A 21580-nucleotide genomic window follows, 5' to 3' on the forward strand; every position below is an offset into this window, starting at 1 on the left:
CCAGCCACTTGCTTTCTGAACCACATGTCAACCTGCTCTTTTATTCTCCCCACGTACAGATCCCGAAAAAAGCACTAAAACTCCCATCTAAAGCCAGGAGCCAAGGGATGGGGTGCAGGCTGTGGGTCGAGCACCTGCAAAGCTGGACGGGCTTTTGCTCTCTAAAGAAACAGGAACCAGCTCCTTCAGAAGGTAAAATCTGTGTGTGCCGCCCTCCCCCAACAGTGCTTTAAAGACTAGTGATGTCCCTGCACCCAGGGGCTGCAGCAGAGGCCGTGTGGGTTCTCATCCTGGCTCTGCCCTGCAACCCCTTGGGCCACAGGCAAGGAGTCAGCAGGAGACAAAGCCAACCCCTGCCCCTGGGGCTGTGCTGGGACAACCAGAGCAGGACAACCACTGCAGTGTACAAGGGGCATGTCCCACATCCCAGCTCCTCTCAGAGGATGCTGTGCTCAGAATGGACACAAAGCCTAAGGGAGCTGGAACAAGCCGTCTGTGGAAACCTCCCAGGAGCCGAGAGTTTTAATTTATCATTATAATATTATTTTTTTCTTTTTCCTGCTGTTTAAATGCTATTTGTTCCACGTGTGGTGGTCCCATGGCGTCCTGCCACTCCTGCTCTGGCCCCAGTGCACCCAGGGCGGTGGGACGGGGTCGCTTTTCTTTGCGAGGTGCTTTTTGCTTCCACGATCACACAAACTGTAACAAGCTTTACAAAAAAACACTGGCAAGTCCCAAGGTTTGGCAGCAACCTTTTTCAGTGTGGGCCGAGGGCACGAGGCTATCCCATCCCCTCCTCCTCCATCATACATGTCCTTCAGCCTCTTCACCTTCAGCGCCAAGGGTTTTCGGTCCTTTTTCACGAGCCGCCTTCTCCGCTGTTTTTCCCGCACCGGTTTTGCTGGCTGCTTCCTACCAAACAGCAAATAAAACGCACTCAGTTGGAAAAGGGAGAGGGAAGGGGAAGGCAAATGATAGGGATGCTGGGAATAGGCACAGGCAGTCCAGCCTGGAAGGGGAGAGGCAAAATTGCTCCCCATAAATCCCCTGTGCCCATCGAGCAGTGCAGCTCATACTGGAGGGTTCAGTTTCCTTGACTCAGTAGAGGTTGAAGCTCACCAGCTCAGGCAGCCTTTGGGGAAGTTTTGGGACCCCTGGGAATGATGTGACCCACCTCACCAGAAGCAGAGTGCTAACACAGAGTGAGTGTGGATGGATGGATGGATGGATGGATGGATGGAGGGATGGATGGATGGGCAGAGAAGAGAGGGATGAGGAGGCATGGCAGCAGTGTCAGAGGGGAGATCCAGGACTGAGCCATGGGTGCAGCCCGTCAGGAGGGTGCAGGAGAGGAGCACTCAGGCACAGGGGAGCCTTATGCCTGCTCCAGCAGTGACTGTGCCCATCACAGCTGGCCACACAAGCCAAGCACAGTGCCAGCAGCTGGCCAGGTTGGCCCTGCTCCTTGCCCGAGCCGGTTGCCCCAGAGCACTGCTCCCCAGGGGCTTCACCAGTCACTTAATCCACAGCCTCAACCTCCAGACACCACTTCAGAAGAGATTATACTAAAAATGACCCACGCAGATGGCTTGCAAAGCTGTGTCCTCTCTCATTACAGTACACCGGGTTTTGTTCAGTGGAATTTTGGATGAGAGCCTGTTCTGAGACAGCGATCTCTCCGCCCGAGCAGAGGAGCAGGTATTGCCTTACCAGCTTCAGGAAATCCACACTATCATGTCTCAAAATACCCCTGCCAGAGATGGAATGATACTTCATTTTACTGGCGACCAGGAGTTCATCAGAAATCACCAGCTGGGAGCAGCAAAATTAAATACCAATGTTATCAGCCCCTGTCAGCTCACACTGCAAGTGCTTTCATTGCTGATTGAGCACCTGATGGCCGCCTCTGTGTAAGAGAGACCAAGAAGTAAAACACTTCTTTCCACTGCAGCAGGCTCTATCCCTCCGTCCTCAACCTGATCTATAATTTAACTTGGTTCAACCCATCTCTTCTCATCACAAACCTGCTGAGCATCCCTCAGCGCAACCCTAAAGCAACCCTGGATGGCCAAAAATGAGCAAGACTCACCTTTGCATCCCTCTCTGCAAACTTTGTGAACATGTTGGCGTAGATCCTCCGGTCCCGCTCGTTGTGCTCCTTCGTTTTCTTCTGGCACACAGAGATCTGGGATTTCGCTGCTTTGTTCTGTGGATTCACTTCCAGCACTTTTTGAAAGTCACATTTGGCCAGCTCGAACTCGTTCATCAATAACCTGGCTTCACCCCTCCTGTACAAGCCTTTCTCATTGTCCTGGTCCAACCCCAGAGCCTGGAAACACACACAGCTCTGTTAACATCTCAGAGCCCTCCCAAGAGATCCCCTACAGCTGAAGCCTCAATAAATCTGTCAAAATTAGGACAAGGTGGCTTCAAATCTCCAGAGCACTTGCATCTTGCTCAACAAAAATTGCCTCGTTTCCATCAGCAGCTGGGACATCATTAATATAGTTTTATTATCTTTCTGTGCTTAAAATACCCCTGAGTGTGGCAGTCAGTGGGAGACAAACCCACAGGCAAGAGATCAAGTGTAAAGACTAAATCCAACCCATTCTGTCTCCCTGTTTTAGCAATATTATTTTCCTTTAGTAAAAGCCATATATACACCTCAGGCACAATTCACCTTTCAGATTAACACAAATATCCCATATATTTCCCATATGCAAGATGCTTAAATCTAATCCTTTTATAAAAGAATTCAGAGTTTCCTGACAAAGACAAGGTTAAAAACCTTCTAGGGACTGGCAAAGCCTCATCCCACTCCTTTGTGGACTCGGAGATCTGCTGCAGCTGCACAGAGCTTGCCTGTGTCACACCCAGAGCAGAACCCAGTGCCCAGCCCCAGCCTGGGCACATCCAACCAGCATCCCAAGGTCCCCAGTCCACACTGATCCATTCACATGGATCTGGCTTTGGAAGAAAAGCTGCTGTCAATGCATGCCCAGGTGGATTTTGAACCTCTAAAGCCCCCATGGTCCTGCAGTCTCTGAGCACTCAGCATCCACAGGGATCTCAAGGTGCAGAAGGGAAGCCACCATCCCACTGCTGTTTGGAAATTCCTTCTTATATGACAAGGAATTTTAAAAAACCCCACTAAACTCCCAACAAGAACATGGAGGAGAAGAGGATGCTGCATCCCCCAGGCTTGTGCTGATGCCGTAGGATTTTAGCTTTTCTATTTTTCACATATTTGAAATCCTGCAGTTCTTTAGTGCATAACTCTAAACTCCATATACAGTCCAAGCTACTGCTTTCCCATTTTGGTCAGACACGACAATTCCTCTCTAGACCTGGGAATCAAGGGCACCTCACTGTCTCAGGTCCCAAGAAATGTAAACAAAAAGGAGCTGAGGGGAGCAAACTTGGGATAAATGACTTCATTACCTGAAGCTGTAATTGGAAGATCAACCCCCAATATGCAAATTGACCAAACTGATAGAAGTGTGAAAACCCATGACTCGTCATCCTTTTTTTGGGGTGTCGCCCCTGGGGGGCTTCCTCTGCCCGAAATGCACCTGGAAGGCCCTTCAATAAATTGAACTGCTTTTTATTCTCTTAACTTTGGCTTCAGTTTCTGGTGACCCAGGTGGGACAGCATCAGTGCACCTCTACCTTGTCACAGCACTCGACAGCCTTGGCGTACTCCCGCAGCTTCAGGTAGCACATGGCCAGGTTGAGGAAGGCAGCCAGCAGGAAGGACTCAGAGGCTTTAGACTCCTTCTCAGACAAGCCATACTCCATTTCCAGCCAGGACACAATCTTCCCATACTGAATCACTGCCTGCAGGTACTTGCCTTCCTGAAAGAAGCAAAAAGAGGCTCAGCCTCCCCCCTAGAATGACCCGTGAGCAGGTGACAAGTGTAATGTGGGGTGTTCAATAAATACAGGAAAGGAGGAGGATCCCAACTCCTCCAGAACCAGCAGGTTTGGGAAAAGCTGAGTCAGAACAGTGGGGAGCTGGGATGCCCCAGCTGGGAAAGGGAATGCAAAGCCCCTCAGCATTGGCCCTGGTCTGGGAAGGGTTTGATCTGCCGTCCTGCTCTGCAGGGAGCACACAGAGCCAAGGCAATGCTGGGAAAGGATGAGATATCTCAGGGAGCATCAAGGAGTGAGAAAAAGGCAGAGGGAAGGCAGGACTTGCCTTCCCCAGCCCTATCTGGGGGCCCATGGCTTCCCTGACACTGATGGCTGCCAAATTCAGTCCCAGCTCCCCTCCTCTGCCACCCCCAAGTTCACAAACCTTGAAGTACATCGTGCCCTTCTCCTTGACCACGGCTGCCTGCTCCAGCTTCTCCTTGGTGTCCATCTCCCACGACTCCTTGGCCTGCAAAGGAACACTTGGAGCACTCCCAGCGGAGCAGAGCAGCCTCCCCTGCCCCAGCAGGACCATGCCACTCTCTGGGACAGCGTGGTCACACTCAGGGCTCATCACAGGTGGACCACAGAGCCTGGAGACATGTCCTGCCCCTGCTTTGGCCAGAGTGATGGCACAGGCAGGGGACCCATCCAGTGATGTGCAAATCCCATGGACTTGCCCTGTATCCCATCCCCAGCATTCTCATGGGCACAACCGAGCTCCACAGGGCTGGCTGGATGTGCCAGCTTTTTATCTGTGCAGCCCAAGTGGAAAAAAAAGATGAAAAGTGGAGAAATAGCAGGAATAAAATAAAAGGAAAAGAAGAAAAAAAATGAGAGAAAAATGGGAGAAAAAGCAGAAAACGGAGAAAAAGAAAAAAAAAGAGGAAAAAAAGGAGAAAAATTAGGAGGAAAGAGGAGAAAAGAAGAGAAAAAGGGAGAGGGGAAAAAGGAAAAAAAAATCAAATAAAAAGAAAGTACAAAAGGACAAGGTTAGGAACAAATAAGACACCAAAGCCTTGGACCTCAGCCACAAGAATAAAACAAACCAACAGAGAAGAACAAATTAAGAACACGAAGCTCCTCAGTGACGTGTCCACTTCAGCAGGGGTTGGGCTGCAGCCACGCCAGGGACAAAGGCTGGAGGCTACACAGGCCCTGACATTCCAGTAACCTGGGGAGGGACTGGAGCACCTCTGCCCTCACCTTCTCAAAGCTCTTCAGGGTCACCTCGTACACGAGCTCTGCGTTCCCCTGGATGCCGTATTTTGGTTTCCCCACCTCGCCAAAGCCGTACCTGCAGGGCAGGAGGAGGCACTCAGACAAGGAGGAAAAACCTTATTTTCAGCAGAGCTTGCCCATAAATGCAGACCCAGCTTGCCACCCACAGCTTTCTAACATTTGGGGGACAGGGTGATGTTACTCTGCATGAGCAAAGGTCCCTGTGGATGTACAGTGCATAAATTGGGAATCATCCCTTCTGGCTGCATCTTTTTTACACAGGCTTCTCTCCAGCACTGGTCATTTCCAGGGAGACATTTTCATCTCAGACACTGCACTTGGATAAAGCCCTTTCACCTGGTTTGGGGTTTTTTTAGCATCTCAATATTCCTGTTTACATGCCACTGGTCACCTCCTGCTGTTCCTGCTGGTGTTCTCTCCTGGAGAGTCCTATTTGCAGGATTCACCACCTTCCACAAGAGCTGGAGGCTGAGACCCACCCAGCATCCCTGTGTGGATGCTCCTCACCGTGGGCTGAGGTAGAGGATGCAGTGCTCTCCCCTCTGCATCTTCTCCAGGGCCTTGTCAATGCCGATGGGGATGTCGTGGTCCTCCCCTTCGCCCACGACGAATTTCACATCCTTGCAGTCGAACCTGCGGCCGCCACAGAATCCCTCCAGGTGAACTGCAGAGGGGCAAGAGAGGCAGGATGGCACCCAGAACCGCCCAAACCTTGGAGAAAAGTGGGCTCCAAGGTGTCTTTATAAAGCATTTCTCCCAAATTCAGCAGAGCCTGGAAAAGGGAAGACCAAGGGCTGGGGGCAGCCTGGAGAAGAGGGATGGGGACTGCTTGGGAACATTGCTGAAAAGCAAGGCAGGCTTATCTTGTCTACCCAAGGACTAAACAACAGATAAACATCGTGACTAATATGTTCCCCTCGTACTCAAGTGCACGAGTCAAGTCTTACTGGAACTGGATATTGCTCCTGGCACGGCGCCACGCAGAGTTTATCACGGTGATTACAAATCTTCTATACTGTGCTATACTGCCTTGACTCCTGCCTCGAAAACAAGGCCATGTTCTCCTGACTCCGAGAACTCAAAGTACAAGATAAACTTTTTTATTTTTAATCTTCAACCAGGAGCCGTGCTGTTCCAGCCCCAGACGCTGGCAGAAGCGCAGCCAGAGCGGACACTGGGTACCTGGCACATTCACCACCTGGCACTCCTGGCTGGCTTTCCAAAGCAAGATTATTCTTTATTTATTCAAACCTGAAGACGTTCCAGGCTTTGGGGACACTTTTACAGCCTCTGCATTCTGCTTGCAGGGTAAAAGGCATGCACACATGCAGGCAGGCATCAAGTAAAAGCAATTTCACAAGGAACTCCTACATACTGTTAAAAAAAAAAGCCAAAACAAACAACAAGAAAAAAAAAAGCTTTGTAAGAGGAAGAATTCACAACTGTGCCTAAAGGTTTTGCAGCCTGCAAAGACAGGACCTTTACCTTTGCTTGAGGGGAACAGAATGCAACCTGAGGTGCTGCAGGGCACTGAGCATCCTACTGTGGTGGCAGGTGAGGGGCAGGACAAGCTGGGCACCAGGAACAGCTGTGAGGGTCTGGGCTCTGCACGGGAGAGCTGCAGCCCGGACTGAAGGAAATCTGTGTCCGTCTCCTGCCCTGGGACCTACAGATGTCCTTAGGATGAGAGGCGTGGACCAAGGCAGACCTGGCAGCCCCCATTCCGAGGGCAGGTCCAGCTGCCATAAGAGAACCCAAGGATGTGTTCCTCACTGCAGGGGCAGGACACCAGCCTCTGCCTTGTCACCCCACTCTTGCCACCAAAGCCATGCTGGGACTCCAGCAGGGGATGCCCAGGTGCTTGCCAGCTCCCTGGGAGACATCCTGCATCCATCACTGGTGCACAGTGACCACAGCAGTCAGGCTGCTGTGAGCTCACCCAGCTTGGGATGAGGACAAAAGCCAAATCCAGCTTCTCCGGGGACAACCTCTGCTTTTACACTACCCAAAACCAAGCTGGCTGGTTTTTTTAGGCACAGAAAATGTGGAAAATTCTGCCTAAAATTCTGCCTAAAACCCAGCCACCACCACAGCACCGTGCATCTCCCTGCACGTTCCTAGCGAGCACAGATCCATAATCCCTGACCCCAAAAGCAGCACTACAGCTCCCCCAGGTCCCACATCCCCTGCGGGATGCAGCAGTGATGGGAAGATCCACTTTAAAACAGGATGCACAAGGGGGATGTTGTGATCCTTCCTTCCAAGGATAGTTCTGCTCCGTTTTAATTGCGCAGAAAATACACCGAGCACGGGGAGGGGGAAAAGCTCCGCTTGGGTTTCCAGGAGTGGGTCAGCTGGTTCAGCCGCTCTTGGATTACAGAGAAAAAAAAGTCACTGAAGGAACATCACTCCGGTTGCAGCTCTGACTTATTGTTCTCTCAGTGCCTGCAGCGATTTTGTTTTTGAAGAGCTGAGAACAGAGTGTACTGAGTGCGGCTGGCACACGAACTTGATGTGCTGACAGCAATTTGTACTCAGATTAAAAACGGAGAAGGAGGAGGGGTGGGGGGGGGGAAAGGATGTAACAAAAGCTGGAATGCCAGATTTCAACTGCGGCACAGGTTTTAGGGACCAGAACTGGGATTTAGGGTCTGTAAAACTTAAAGCCTATAAAAGCCCGGAGGTACTTGCTCCTGGAAGCGTGGCTTCTTCCAGCCTAATTCCAGCACCTCCCAAAATACCCAGCTGAGGTAAACCATCAGAGCCCTGCCCCAGGGTGGGCTGCTGTGCCCCCACAGCTGCTGTGCCACCCCCAGCACAGTGACCACTCAGACGGTAGAATCTGAGTCAAAATCTCCTTTTTCCCTAAAAGAGCCTCATTAGAAGAACCAGCCACTGAAAGCCGCGACCTTTATAAGCTCTCACAGCTCAGATTCAATTTCGCAGTCGCTAAAGGGACTTGAGGATCTCTGTGTACAGGAGCTCTGGGATTAAGAAAAGAAAGTAAATGCCTCCCATATGGACTGAGCTCTGTGTGTGTGTCTGAGGAGTCCTTGGGAAGGAAAGAACCCCAAACTCCAGACTGCCTTCCTCTGGCCAGCCCCGTGAAATGTCTGCTCCAGAAATGGGACCAGAAGCGGGAGAGCCCAATGGGATGTGAGCTCCTCATCCTCCTGTGTCAACTGACACCACCCCAGCCTCAGCAAACCCCTTGTAATCATTTCCTTCCCCCTGCCATCAGCAGCCCTGTGGCCATAAGGGAAGGAAAAAGCCCCATTCTGTAAGAGACGTGATGAGACCCCCCAAAAATACCATCAACACTGGAATGAAGAGGCTAAAGAAACTGCTGAGTGTCCAAAATACTTAGCAAGTATCAAGGGAGGAAGGGCTAGCAACTGGTGCTTTGGAGGAAAGGCAGAGCCAGAGGTTTTGGCAGACGGCACATCCCAAAGCACCCTGGACACCGCACTGGGATGCAGAAGGGTCGGGGGAGGCGACAGAGCCCTGAAACCCCACGGGGGTTTGTTTCTTCCATCCTCCCCTCAGCTGCTGCCTGAGCAGCTCCAGGGTTTTCCTGGGCTGAGGGTTTTCCACCCAGTCCCACAGAGCAGCAGCTCTGGCAGAGCCACCACAGGGGCCAGCCAAGGAGAGCTCAGAGCACCATCCCCAGGTGTTCTCCATCCCATCTGGCCGCTGGATGGATGTAGCTGCATCCCATCAGGATGCACGGCCACCTTCAGCCTGTGCACTGCCAGCAGCTCCTTGCCAGGGATCAGCTCAGGACAGGCTGGTCCCTCCAGTTGTCCCACAAGGGACCAGCACTCACTCTCCACGGTAGCACCTTCATTAGGGTTGGAGTAACCTTCTCCCTTCCTCTTGATCCTCCGGATTATTCCTCCATCCTCAAACAAGTCCTCGCCTTTGAAGTCAAGCAGCTCGACCTAAAAAATAATAAAGAAAAAGTGGGCAGAGCACAGGGAGGGGGAAAGGAGAAGAGAAAAACAACAGGAGAGCCACAAAGCAGCAGTTCATCCCCTGGCTGGAGAACCAAGCCAGCTAATTCTCCGTTCAGCTGACGAGCAGAAGTTGCCCATAAAACCCAGATCCAAACCACAGCACAATACACAGGATTTATTAGAAACTGGGACACATCCAGTACCTGAAGCATAACACAAAGTAACAGCAAAAATAAGTTTATTGAACCTGTAAAGGGTACAACTCAGCTGCCGCTGGAAGATAATGCGAAAGTCCCCCAGCGTGGGCAGGAGCTTCCCCTTCATCCTCTGATGGACCAGCTCTGACCCTCAGCTTAGCCCATACTCAACTTGGAAGACCTGAGCCTTAATTTAGGACAGACTCCCTCCTCTTGCCGTGTCCCAGTGAGCCCTGCCCAGGGAGCCCTCTGTGCCAAAACCTTAATTTTCCTACCACCCCTCAGCACTAATGGTTTTTTAGCACCTGGAGGCATTTCCCAGCTGCTTTCTCCTTCCCCTGTGTGCATGTTGAAACCAGGAATCTGCCCAGTCCCCGCCCCAGCACCAGGACTCTCCTAAGCCGGGGTTTCAGTCCCAGCCTTCCAGCGCAGACACACATTTCTGAGAAAGCCCTGGCAGCGGTTCCTGGAGCAGAGGGACACGTTTCAGGAATCCAAGCTGGGTTGGTTTTTTTGGAGGTGGGTGGTTTTTTTTTGGTGTTTTTTGTTGTTTGGGCTTTTAAATATTATTATTAGTAGTATTAGTATTAATTTTTACATTTTTATTTCTGAGCTGGCTGGCAAGGCAGAAAGGGAGCAAGCTTGCTCATCCACACACCAGCTCACCAGCATTACTTGCCTCGAAAAAGAGGGTGGCATTGGAGGGGATTTTGGGGGCACTGCCAGCAGAGCCGTATGCGTACTCAGGTTTGCAGAGCAAGTAGCAGATCTCTCCCTTCTTCATGGTGGCCACCCCAATGTCCCACGCCTTGATTACCTGACCTAGGAGAAAGGCAGATGTCAGGCAGGAGGGAGCAACCAGCAGCCCAGGAAAAAACCCATCCTGGGTGTGGCAGGGATGGCACCCAAAACACCTCCACATTCACAGGTCACTGAAGGCAGGGCTGACTCTGTCCAGCTGTCCTGCAACAGGGTCAGTTGACCCCCTGCCCCGTGGTGATCCCACCCTCCACCACCCCACGGACGGACAGCCCTGGCCCAGCTCACCCTTGCCCAGGCTGAAGATGAAGGGCTCGTTCCGATCGCGGCTGGAGTCAAATTTCTTCCCGTTGGCCAGTTTCCCTTTGTAGTGCACATAAACCTTGTCTCCAATCATGGGAGACTCATCCTCACTCCCAGGTCGCTTAATGATCTGAGAGAGAGAAACCACGCATGAGCTGGGGCCATGAGATAGCAAAGGATGCATATGGAGGGGGGGAGAGAAACACACACACATGCATTTACATGAAAATATATTAATATACACATGGATATACACCCCAGTGCTGCCCTAAGTAACAGGAAGGCTCAGGGGGGAGCTATTCAGTTTGCCTCTAAATTTGCCCTTCATCAGCTCCTAAAAGCAAGTGTCAAACTGGAGCCACAGCAATGGATCTGGATAGGGCTGGGAGCAGAGACCAGTCCGTACTGGGTGGATAAACACCATGGCTCCAAACCTGCAGTGAATGCAGCTCCACTCGCTCTCTGTCCGTACACATTTTACTCACAGGGGTGTGTCAGTTCACTACTCACTCCTTGTCAACACTTTTTTCTGAACGCTGCAGCCGGGAACAAGCAGTTCTCGAGCTGAGGATGGAGCAGGGGAGGATGCTATTCTTGGAGGAAAGGTCCTATTCAAGTGGAGAAGTGTAAGTGCTGAGGAGCAGAACTATCCAGAAACGGCCCTGAACATGAAAAAGGGGCTGTGTAGCAGACTGGATGACCTCAGTAGTGTGCTCTTTCTAATGTTTGTGAGTCACACACAGAAATGCTTTGCGGATTTACAGCTAATAATCTGATTAGGAACACAATAGCAGCGAAATTCGTGGAGCAGCCTGGGCCCACCAGCCTCAACCACCACTCCATCCTCCTTTACTCCAAGCGACGCTCATCCCCTTTGCCTTTCAAATGAAAGAAGTCAATCCTACAGCCCTGGAACTGTGACCCTGAGGGCTGGAGATGCAGCCCAGTGAGGTGACCGTGCACCCCAAAGCGCAGGTGGGCAGGACACTCTTGGCAGAACCCCTTTACCTTCAGAACCCCTCGGTCCTTGGATGGTGTGATGTCCTCGCCACGCTCGGCCAGAGCTGCTGCCTGCACCTCCCCTTCGCTCTTGGTGGCCTCATCAGTGGTCATGGTCTCCTTGGACCTGAGGGGACACAGCACACACCCCGTCAGCCTGGCAGGACCACGGGACATGGTGGAAGAGGAAAGGGTTTGTCACCCAGCATGGAAAGACAATGCACAAGCAAGCATTTTCCCCCAGAATTAAAGCAAACCCAACACCAAAAGAATCCCAGCTATTTGGGTGGATAAAGAGAAAACTCACAGCAAGAATCTAAGGGACTGGGGTTGGTTTTTTTTTTTGGGCAAACTGCTGGAGCGCTGTGCTCCCAAATGTCACCACATAGGCAGCCAAGGTGCCAGAAAAGCCACGTTTTCCATTGAACACAGACTTTTTCCAATGGTTCCTGGTGAAAAAAAGAATTGCCTACGGTTTCAAAAACATATTTCCTGATGATTTCCTTCAGACCATGGGGCTATTTTGGTAGCTGCACTGCTGGGCGACACATCATCAAGGAAACATGTGACGGAGAATTAGAAAGCGATGGGTTTTTTAAGACATAAACCAGAACTATGAAAGCCACTCTAATTGCGAAACTTTCCCACAGTCTTCAGCGTGGAGGCTGATGTTAACCAGCAGGAGAAATCATTCATTTGGGGGATTCAAAAAGAGCAAAGAAAGGATGTTTTCAGCTCCAAGGACAGATAAGTCGCGCTGCAAGAAGAATTGCTTTGCTCACACCCGGGTGGAAAGGGAAGGACTGGAGCCCGGCCCCCCCAGCACAGGAAGCCACCGAGACACAAAGAGCCCTGAAATGGAAGAAGCAAAGAGAAAAATAAGGGAACTACTTGTTGCAAGGCTCAATTATCACAGTCTTTGGGGTGATATTTAATGGGATTCTGCGTCTGTTCCCTTTCCTCTGTGCTGCTGGGGTTTCAGAAGGGAACATCTTTTGAAAAAAGCATTTAAAAAGCAAACAACGTGTGGTGAGACCCATTATCTCACAGGTATTCATTGGAAAGCGTGCCATGGGTGGCTTTGGAAGAAATGTTTGATGATGTGGGTGGTGAAGCACTGGTTACCCAACAGGTTGATGGATGCCCCGTTCCTGGGAACATTTGGGTGAGTTTGGACAGAGCCCTGAGCAAGCCGGTCAAGTGAAAGGTCTCCCTGCTCATGCTGGGGGTGCTGGACTGGACAGCCTTTAAAGTGTCCTTCCAATGCACACCATTCCATGATTCAATGACTTGGGTGCTGGGATGGTCTCCAAGCCACCACAGCCTTCCTCCTGGAGAGGAGTGAGGAGGTGGTGGCGGTGCCCATCCCGGCACGGCCATGGCATCGGCACCGTGCACCAGCTCAGGGCTTCCCAGCACAGATCCTGTGCAGCACCAGGGACACATCATCAATAACCAACCCATGAGGACCAGGAGAAGCCCCAAAAGCAGGGAAGCTTGCCCAAGAATCGCCACCTCCCGGGACAGAACCTCCCCAGGTCCACCAAGCAGCCACCGCTGGGATGCAGGAGAGACGGACAGGGAGGTGCTGGCTCCGGCTTGCCGGTTGCTAAATCCCACCAAGAGACATCTAAAAATACACCCTACGCATCCTTCTCATTATTTTTCTACGTAAGCAATTAGAGGAGTCATCCAGGGAAGCTGGCCAAGGCGGGCGGGAGGGGAGACGCTCTGCGTCAGCAGCAGTGGGAGGGATGGAGCCCTCAAGACCCAGCTATTAAAGATGTGGCCCACGTTATGAAAGAGCTCACGACTTCTCCATCCAGCAAAAACGGCTCCAACTAGGTTAGAGAAAAGAGTGCACTGCTCCCACTTATCTCCCATTTGGAGCGACAGGAGGAGGTTGGCCAGCGGCCAAAATCCCAATTAATTTGAAACAAACAGTTGTAGGGCAAAAAAAAAAAAAAAAAAAAATCTGCAACTCCCCGAGGTTTAAATAGCGAGCAGGCAGGGATGGCACTGAGCACAGCAAGCTTGTTGGTGGTGTCAGAGCCTGAATCTTCTTGTTTGTGTACTCTGGATACAGGGAGGGCATTAATTAATCACTCTGTGCAAAAGCCCCTGGGTGTTTCTGACACCCCAAGCAGATCCTGCTTTCCCGTTGCTGCTACTATCCACGAGATTAATGTTGTAAGCCTGTAAATGAAGCCAGGATAAACCATCCTCCCTCCTCTGAACATCCACAGAGCTCCATTTCCCTGGGATATAAACACGGACGGGTCGGAGAAGCACAGAAATAAATAAAAACAAGCCTTTTAATTTTACAATTCCCTCTCCACACAGGTGTTGCTGTCTCCCAACACTGAGAAATAGGTGAAAATTCAGAGGGGAGAATGGGATGCAGATGTCTGACCCTGCGCTGAGGACAGACAGGTATCACACATGCTAGGGTTTCACCAACCACACGATCCCCAGCCACATTTCCTAGAAATCGGCATACCGGGAATTTGCCAGCTCCAAATGGAAACTTCATGTTGCAGATCCCTCCCGGAGGCTCGCAGGAGGGGAAAGGGATGGGGAAGAGCAAGGCTGGGCAGGGTTTAGAGGGGTCTCACCTTGCCACCATGCAATCGTTGGAGAAGGTCTGAAGGTGCAGGGAGAGTCCAGGCCCAGAGACACAGCAGGGAAATACCTGGTAAGAAGAGGGCGGGGGGGGACAAAAAAGGAAAAAAACATGAAAAAAACATACGTGCTTTATTCTAAAACACGATTTCAGAAGAAGGGAGAACAGAGCAGTTTTGAGCCACAGATCACGTTCCACCATGGTCAGAGAGGGGTGATGAAGACTATGGCCAAAACCTGTTTAGCCTCGCTGTTTCCACAAAACAGCATCTTACCATCAGCTTAAAAAAAATAAATAAATCAAGGCTATATCCTGTCCAATTGTTTCACTGGGATGAAAATTAACAGGATGAAAAAATAAGAGTTGGCTGCTCTGGGGTTTGTTTTTTAAGACCCACTTAGCACAAAGCACTTTCACTTCCACGGCACCACAGCAGCCCTGAAAGCTCCGGATTGCAACACAGGAGGGAGTTTCTTGAAAACGCAAAGGTCAGGCTTAAAAACAACAAATCTGAAAGCACAGCAGGGGGATGTGGGGCCCTGGATCCTGGTGATCATCTCCCCAAATCCCAGCCCCTCGAGCTGGACAGCAGCACAGGGCTGCACACGCATCCTCCAGCCCCAGCACAGGCTGATAACGAAGAATAACCCAATTAGTGCAGCAGCTGACTCTCTCCACTGTCCCACGGTGGATTGCTTCCCCTTCCATCACAAGAACTACTTATTTCTAATAAAATCCCTTCTTGCTGAGCAAGCCGTGCGTGTGCAGCAGGAGAGGGAAGACCAGAGCAGTGATTTCTGCTGGATGAGGGTGTTTTAAGACACCTCAGGGCCAGCCCGCTGAGCAGAGACCAAGGAAGGTGATGGTAATGAGTTTAAATTGTGATTTCTAATAAAATACGACCTGCCTAAGATGGACAAGCAGCTCCACAAAATCCTCAGCTGCACCCCAACACAAAAGGACAAACCCAGACATCGACTGTCATTTCTCACACTCATACATAACAGTTAATTAATTATTTTTTTTTTCTTCAATCCTGGCCACTTGACTTTCTCTCCCTCCTTCAAAATAAACAGGGAAGCCATAAAACTGGAACTATTGTTCACCAACTAAGAACTCCTTAGTAAGCAAATGGATCAATTTACTTCCTAGCATGCACGTTGTGCAAGCGGCCAACACCCCGGTGGGCTGGGCATGGCAATTTCTATTCAAACAAAAAAACCAAAATGCAAACAGAGCTGCTTGAATTGCCCAGCACCTTGAGAAGCCCCCAAGGTGAGCCCTGACCCACCAGGGACCAAAGCACAATCCCTGGTCTCCTTTATCCATGGGCAATCCCTGCTCCAGGGTGAACACCATGGAGACCCTGGTACCAAACAGTGCCACCCACACCATGGGGACACTCCAGAGAGGGATGCAGCCCCCAGCTGCATCCCAAGGACCAGGAGGTATCTGCCTCTCACCAGGAAAGCAGCAACAGGGGAAGGCTTTAAAACAATTAAGAGGATCATGAAGTGAAAAAGAAAACTACTGTGTGCAGCTCAGTTAATTGCAGTGGTGGATGTTCCCATCACACTGGCTTCATCATCCTGCCTAGCTAATATTTTTAAGCTTCTGAAATGGTTTTGTTGAAGGTTCAAGTCATAACTAATTTATTTATTTTTTTAAATATGTGGAATAAGAGGCTGTTCCTCAGCTGCAGCGAGAGGAACAAGTGAGCAGGACGGGTCACTAACCCTGCCAGAATAAATATCTCAGGCAAAAGCAAGATGGGTTCAGTCTCTCTGCATCCCCTGGAGTGAGGTGAACAGGCCCGTGCCAGCAACACACAAAAGACTTTCAGAGAGGAGTGGTTTTATCCCCCCAGTTTACAATACAAACCCATTAAAAATAATCTGGCTCTTCTGCTGGTTTTCTAGCAAGGAAATGCTCGCTTGGTGGTTTTTCCAGGACACTTCAAAATAAAATTAAAAAGAAAAAAATCAGAGGGATAAAGGTCCTCTGAACTCTCTTGTGAGCAGCCTGCGGTCCATCTCCCTCAGAGTGGGTACCCAGAGACACAACACCCTCCACTTTCATGTAAAAGGGAATTAAGAAAAAAAGCAGCATTTTCTTTCCTCCCTCCCTTATTTTGAAGGACAAACTTATACTGGGGAGAGCAAAATCCATGGACATTTATGGGTGGCTGCTGTCCCCAGGGCAGAAGGTGCCAGGGGCAGGATGAGGCTGAGAATTTTACACACAGATGCTCTGCAGCTCCTTTCCTACATGCCCCCAAAGCCACCCCTGGCCCCAGCAAGGATTTCAGCTGCTTCCACCAGAAAAAATCACAGCAAGTCTCTGCCACAAGAACAGATCCTCAAAACACTGGAGAAAACAGGGATGCCCAAAGTCTTTGCTCTGCATCAGCAGGGAGAGGCACCAGCCTGCACCCATCCTGCTCCTGAGAGGCTGACACAGCTTCTGATGATGGCTAAAGCAAGATAATTAAAGAAATACAGCGATAATGAGTGTATGGACAGCTGTTCCACACCAGCCTGAGCTTCTTGGGAGATGCCTGGCAGGGAGACCAAGCATCCAAACAAACTCAGAGGCCGTAATATAGAGACACACAACAGTGGGGAATGCAACTTCCTAAAGCCTTCATAAATGAGGATTATGTAACTGGACAGGAAAAAAAATATAATAATATAGCCAAGCAGGTTATATAAACCATCTGTAAAATGTGAGAAAGTACTTGACATCCCACTACCCACTCCTTGGCACCCTCTCACTGGGTTTTCTGCCACCAAAAACGAGCGGGCTCCTTTCAGTCGTGTCTTCTCCTCTGGTCAAAACAACCAGGGAGAACAGACCAGCCCGGCTTTTTGGAATTAAATGTTCCACCTCTGGCTGTTAAATGTGAAGTTTCCGTCCCCATGCAGCACACCAAGTGAAGTCCAAGCCCTCCACAGGCGACTCGGAGCAGCCTCCTGCCAGCAGCTACACCAAATGCTGAGCAAATTGAATTTCAAGTGACAGCTTGGGGGGGGGGAGACGACTTAAATAAACACAAAATGGGAATAAACAAGAAACTCCTTGTTTGCCAATTCGGTTTTAATTCAGCATTTTCTCCGGAATAAACGTGGCAATTAAACTTGGATTTATTTAATTTTTTTGTTTTGTTTTGTTTCTAAAAGCATCTCACTGCTCGCAACAGATTTGGGGTTTTCTCCAAGCAACTTGCAGCCAGGTGACCCCTGGCAGTGGGGGTGCTGTGTTTGATGATTTATTTTTGATAATTTTTACCCACACACGAGGGCTGAGCAGCACCTGGAGCATCCCAGAGCCGAATCCCAAGGGGGGAATCCTCAGCTCAGCATCCGGCACTGCCGCCAGCAGCTCTGCCACCCAGAAATAACTCAGCACCCAAAACCATCTGCACCAGGGACCTATAAATGCCAAATTATTTTGGGCAAACCCAAATTATTTCTGGCAATTCCCAGTGAAACACCAGCCTGCTCCAGTGCCAAACGAGGATTTCTTGGAGAAGCATCACAAGAGGACAAACTGCAGGAGGGGATTGGGGTGGCACTGCCACTGCTGGGGACACCACGGCTTTGGGGACAATGCTGCACCACCAGCAGGTGACCCAGACCCTGGCAGCACAGGGGTGAGAACAGGCACTGAGACACACACTGCTGTGCATCACCTGGGGTGGGGAGGGAGGCTGCATCCCACCTGGGCTCCTCTTTGGGATGGTGTCACGTCCCAGGAATGATGCTCTTCGCCAGGCAGTGCCTCCCAGGGCCCTTTTTATCAAGTGGTTAAATTTAATTTAAATCAAAAAGTACTTGAAATGAGAATGTTTTTCCATCTAAGAGCAATTTACAAAGACGGGACACTGCAGGTAGAAGATGATTTAACTGCAGTCCCTCACCATCCCAACTCTTCACTTCTGACAGTTACTTTACTATTATTTTCCTTATTTTCCAACGCACTCGCTTGCAAAATCAGAAATCCTTACTAATCACAATTACTAGTTATGGAAAAAGCCTGTCAGCTCCATGACAAACAAGTTACATGAACAACTTGTACGTTAGAGCACTCGTGGCCACTTCTTTACACCCACAAGCACAGAGCATTAAAATAATAAAAAAAAAATTCCTTGCTAAGTAACATCTATTTCCCTGTTATGTGCACAAGATCAGTAGGAGCTTCACAGCTCCCTCAAGGGGCTGCAACATCTTTATATAAATCCACGTAACCGAGAGTGACAATAAAATGAAATTGATATAAAATAGTATAAAATGAGAAATAACTGAGGACAAACTGTTTTTCAAACCGTTTACAAAATATTTTTCCCCTGAGCCAGCCTGGGAGCTGCAGCCAGCCCGAGGAGGTCTTGGTGCCAAGCATCTCAAACCTTCCAGCAAACTTTCTCCTTCTGCAAGCAGGTAATTAATTAAAACTCACGTAACTACACAGCACTGATGTTCCTGAGGGATGCAGTTTGCTTTTTACTCGGGAGTTGTCCTTATTTTTTGGCTCATCCCAGCAGGAAGGTGCTCTAACAGTGCAGTGAAAAGGACCTCAACATGACTGAAGTGTGTGCTGGGCAAACACAGCCTTGGGAAGATGAGGTTATTTGCATTTATTTTTAAAAAAACCAACCAAACAAGAAAAGATAATTGCATGAGCAATTATCCCAGCAGACATCTCTGTTCTGAGCAGGATGGGCACCACTAGCAGCCTCTATCCTGCCAACCTTCCCCACCGGATCCCTCCATCCCCCAAGCCACCAGCGGCGCCACATGTTATCACCCCTCCCACCCTGTGCATTTCAGCAGAGGAGAAAACTTCTTACACTAACTCCCCAGAAAACTGCTGGGGATTTTTTCCATGCCACCATACATTTACCCCAGCACAAACCCCATCTCCATCACCCAAGCCCTCAGAAAAGTCCTCAGCCACTCCTTCCAACAGCACCTGTGGCTGCCGTGAGCACCCAGCTCCATCTCACCCTGTTCTCCTGCACCCCTCAGGGTGCTGCCATCACCCACCACGCTGGGGAGGGGGACCAGCACCCCTTCAAGGACCAACAACCCACCCAGGACCCCTCCATCCCACCCTTGTGCTGCAAAACTCCCGCACCATTTGGATTCCTGCTTAGCCCCACACTCCTGGTTAACCCCCTGGAGGTCGTGGATGTTGTTCCCTCTCTGTCAGGGATATTTCTGTCCCCTCCCCAGAAATGTTGTCCCATTTCCAGAGTACCAGGCTGGAAATACAACCCAAGTATCTCTGAGTTGCAGCACTGCCACTCAAATCACATCCACAGCACCTTTGGAAGGACGGGCCATAAAAGCCAGCTACAGGCTCTGCCAGACGTATTTAATGACTTTCTTCAACAGGACAGGGGAGGAGGCAGGAGGGGGGCAGCTTTCTCATGTTTTAAAGGAAGGAGCAATCTGAGCTTTCAGCTTTTTTTAAACTTTTAATGGCAGTTCCCAGGCTGGCTTTGATGCCCCCGTGATGTCCTAATATCCACCTCAGGTTTAACAGCTCATTAGGGTTGAGACACTATTTAAACTCTGCCTTTAAAACCGTAAAGTACCAGCTCCTGGCTTTCTTTTTTCCATTGTATTTTATTTTTAAGGGTACTTTTATTATTTGCACCGGTAGGGACAGAAATACGGTGCAGAGTTGGAGCCTCAGCTGGAAGCTGCAGCCTGGGGACACACCGATGACAGACGCACCTCCCACGAGTTCCTACAGCCCATTGTGTAAAATACAGTTTCCTGGGAAGAGCAAGCTCACTCGAACGTGCATTTTAAAAACAGAAGCTCTGGAAGAGTTTTTATGCCCGGAGGGGAGGGGAAAATCGCAGAAACTTTTTTTAAAAATCGCATTTACCTTGTGCAACCACTTCTACCTGCTGCCAAAGGCTCTGTATAGTGATGCACACACCCTGCGGGGTCTGTCTGGTCGGTGGTGTCAAAAGAAACGCTTCGGCTGCGCCCGGGAGCCTCGGATGGGGAGGCGAAGCGGGGAAAAGAAAAATCCCCTCCGGCGAGCAGCATCCCGGACTGTGCCGGAGCATTCCGGGCTGTCCTGGGGCTGTGCCGGAGCATCCCGGAGCATCCCGGGCTGTCCTGGGGCTGTGCCGGAGCATCCCGGACAGTGCCGGAGCATCCCGGGTAGTTCTGGGGCTGTGCCGGAGCATCCCGGACTGTGCCGGAGCATCCCGGGCTGTCCTGAGGCTGTGCCGGAGCATCCCGGGCTGTCCTGGGGCTGTGCCGGAGTATCCCGGACTGTGCCGCACTATCCCGGACTGTGCCGCACTATTCCGGGCTGTCCTGGGGCTGTGCCGGAGTATCCCGGGCTGTCCTGGGACTGTGCCGGAGCATCCCGGGCTGTGCCGGAGCATCCCGGACTGTGCCGCACTATTCCGGGCTGTCCTGGGGCTGTGCCGGAGCATCCCGGACTGTGCCGGACTATCCCGGACTGTGCCGGACTATTCCGGGCTGTCCTGGGGCCGTGCCGGAGCATCCCGGACTGTGCCGGACTATCCCGGACTGTGCCGGACTATCCCGGGCTGTCCTGGGGCCGTGCCGGAGCATCCCGGACTGTGCCGGAGCATCGCAGTGCCCCCAGCACCGCCCGGGCAGCGCTGCGGGAACTGCTCCGGCATGGCTGGGGGGCTCCGTGGGGCAGGAACCCCGCTCCTCTCCTCACCCCATAGCATCCGCCGAGGTCACCATCCCCGTCCCCAACGCGCCAGCCCCACACGGAACGCCGATGTCCCCCACATGTCCCCCCAAGCGGGGTCCCTCAGCCCCGCGCGCGCCTGTCCCCAACGCCACGGTCACTCATTCCCCCCACCGACAGCACTCCCCCAGCCCCACAGAGGGTCCCGCAGGACCCCACAGCCCCGCACAGAACGCCCCGAGCCCGCGGGTCCCACCTGTCGCTGTGGCTGTCGCCGCTGTCGCCGCCGCCGCCCGGCTCCGAGTGGCCCCGCGCGCCCGCCCGGCCGGGCCGCCCCGCCCCGGGCCCCGGCCCCGCCCCGCTCACGTTTCATTGGCTGTCCCGCCTGCCCGTCTTAAATGCCACCTTTTCATTGGCTGCGCAGGCGGCGATATGCAAATTAGAGTGCTATGCCCGCCCCCGGGTGCGCGGTCGCCGTGGTGGCAGCGGCGGGGCCGGGCGGGAGCGGGGACGGGGGACAGGGGACAGGGGACAGGGGACAGCCCGGCCCCGGGAATGCCCCGGGGTGTTTGACCCCATGCAATGCCCAGCGGGGTCAACTCCACGCGGTGCTGCGAGAGCACCGCGGCCACAGGCAGTGCTCCTCACCCCCGGGCTGTCCCCAACCCCTCGGCTTCATGCGACCCCCGCAAGGACACCCCAGCCCCGGAGGTGCCCCGGAGGTGTCCCGGAGGTGTCCCGGAGGTGTCCTTGTTCCCCCCCAGCTCCCCAAGGGTAGCCCAATCCCTCCCAGCTCCTCGGGGTGTTCCAGGAAACACCGCGCTGAAGAGTGAGAAATTGCCTCCGAGCTGGGGACAGAGAGATGTGGGTTTGGAGGACACAGCGGCTGCTGGGACACG

At 51.7% G+C, this 21580-nt stretch overlaps 1 protein-coding gene across 1 annotated transcript; it reads right to left on the minus strand.

Annotated features, from left to right (window-relative positions):
* Positions 1-541: 541 nt before the first annotated feature.
* FKBP5 (FKBP prolyl isomerase 5) lies at positions 542-20979 on the minus strand. The gene is made up of 12 exons (XM_066203865.1): positions 20938-20979; positions 13984-14060; positions 11378-11495; positions 10355-10499; positions 9987-10129; positions 8981-9095; positions 5662-5818; positions 5119-5209; positions 4298-4381; positions 3670-3855; positions 2090-2329; positions 542-912 (listed from the first exon to the last, which is right to left on the minus strand). Exons 2-12 carry the CDS (start codon positions 13992-13994, stop codon positions 805-807), a joined length of 1398 nt encoding a protein of 465 aa, XP_066059962.1. The 5' UTR covers positions 13995-14060; positions 20938-20979; the 3' UTR covers positions 542-804.
* Between the last annotated feature and the right edge of the window lie 601 nt (positions 20980-21580).

The sequence above is a fragment of the Chamaea fasciata genome, unplaced genomic scaffold (assembly GCF_029207755.1).
Source record: "Chamaea fasciata isolate MVZ Bird 193981 ecotype frontalis unplaced genomic scaffold, bChaFas1.0.hap1 SCAF_25, whole genome shotgun sequence".
In the NCBI taxonomy this organism is placed as follows: Eukaryota; Metazoa; Chordata; class Aves; order Passeriformes; family Sylviidae; genus Chamaea; species Chamaea fasciata.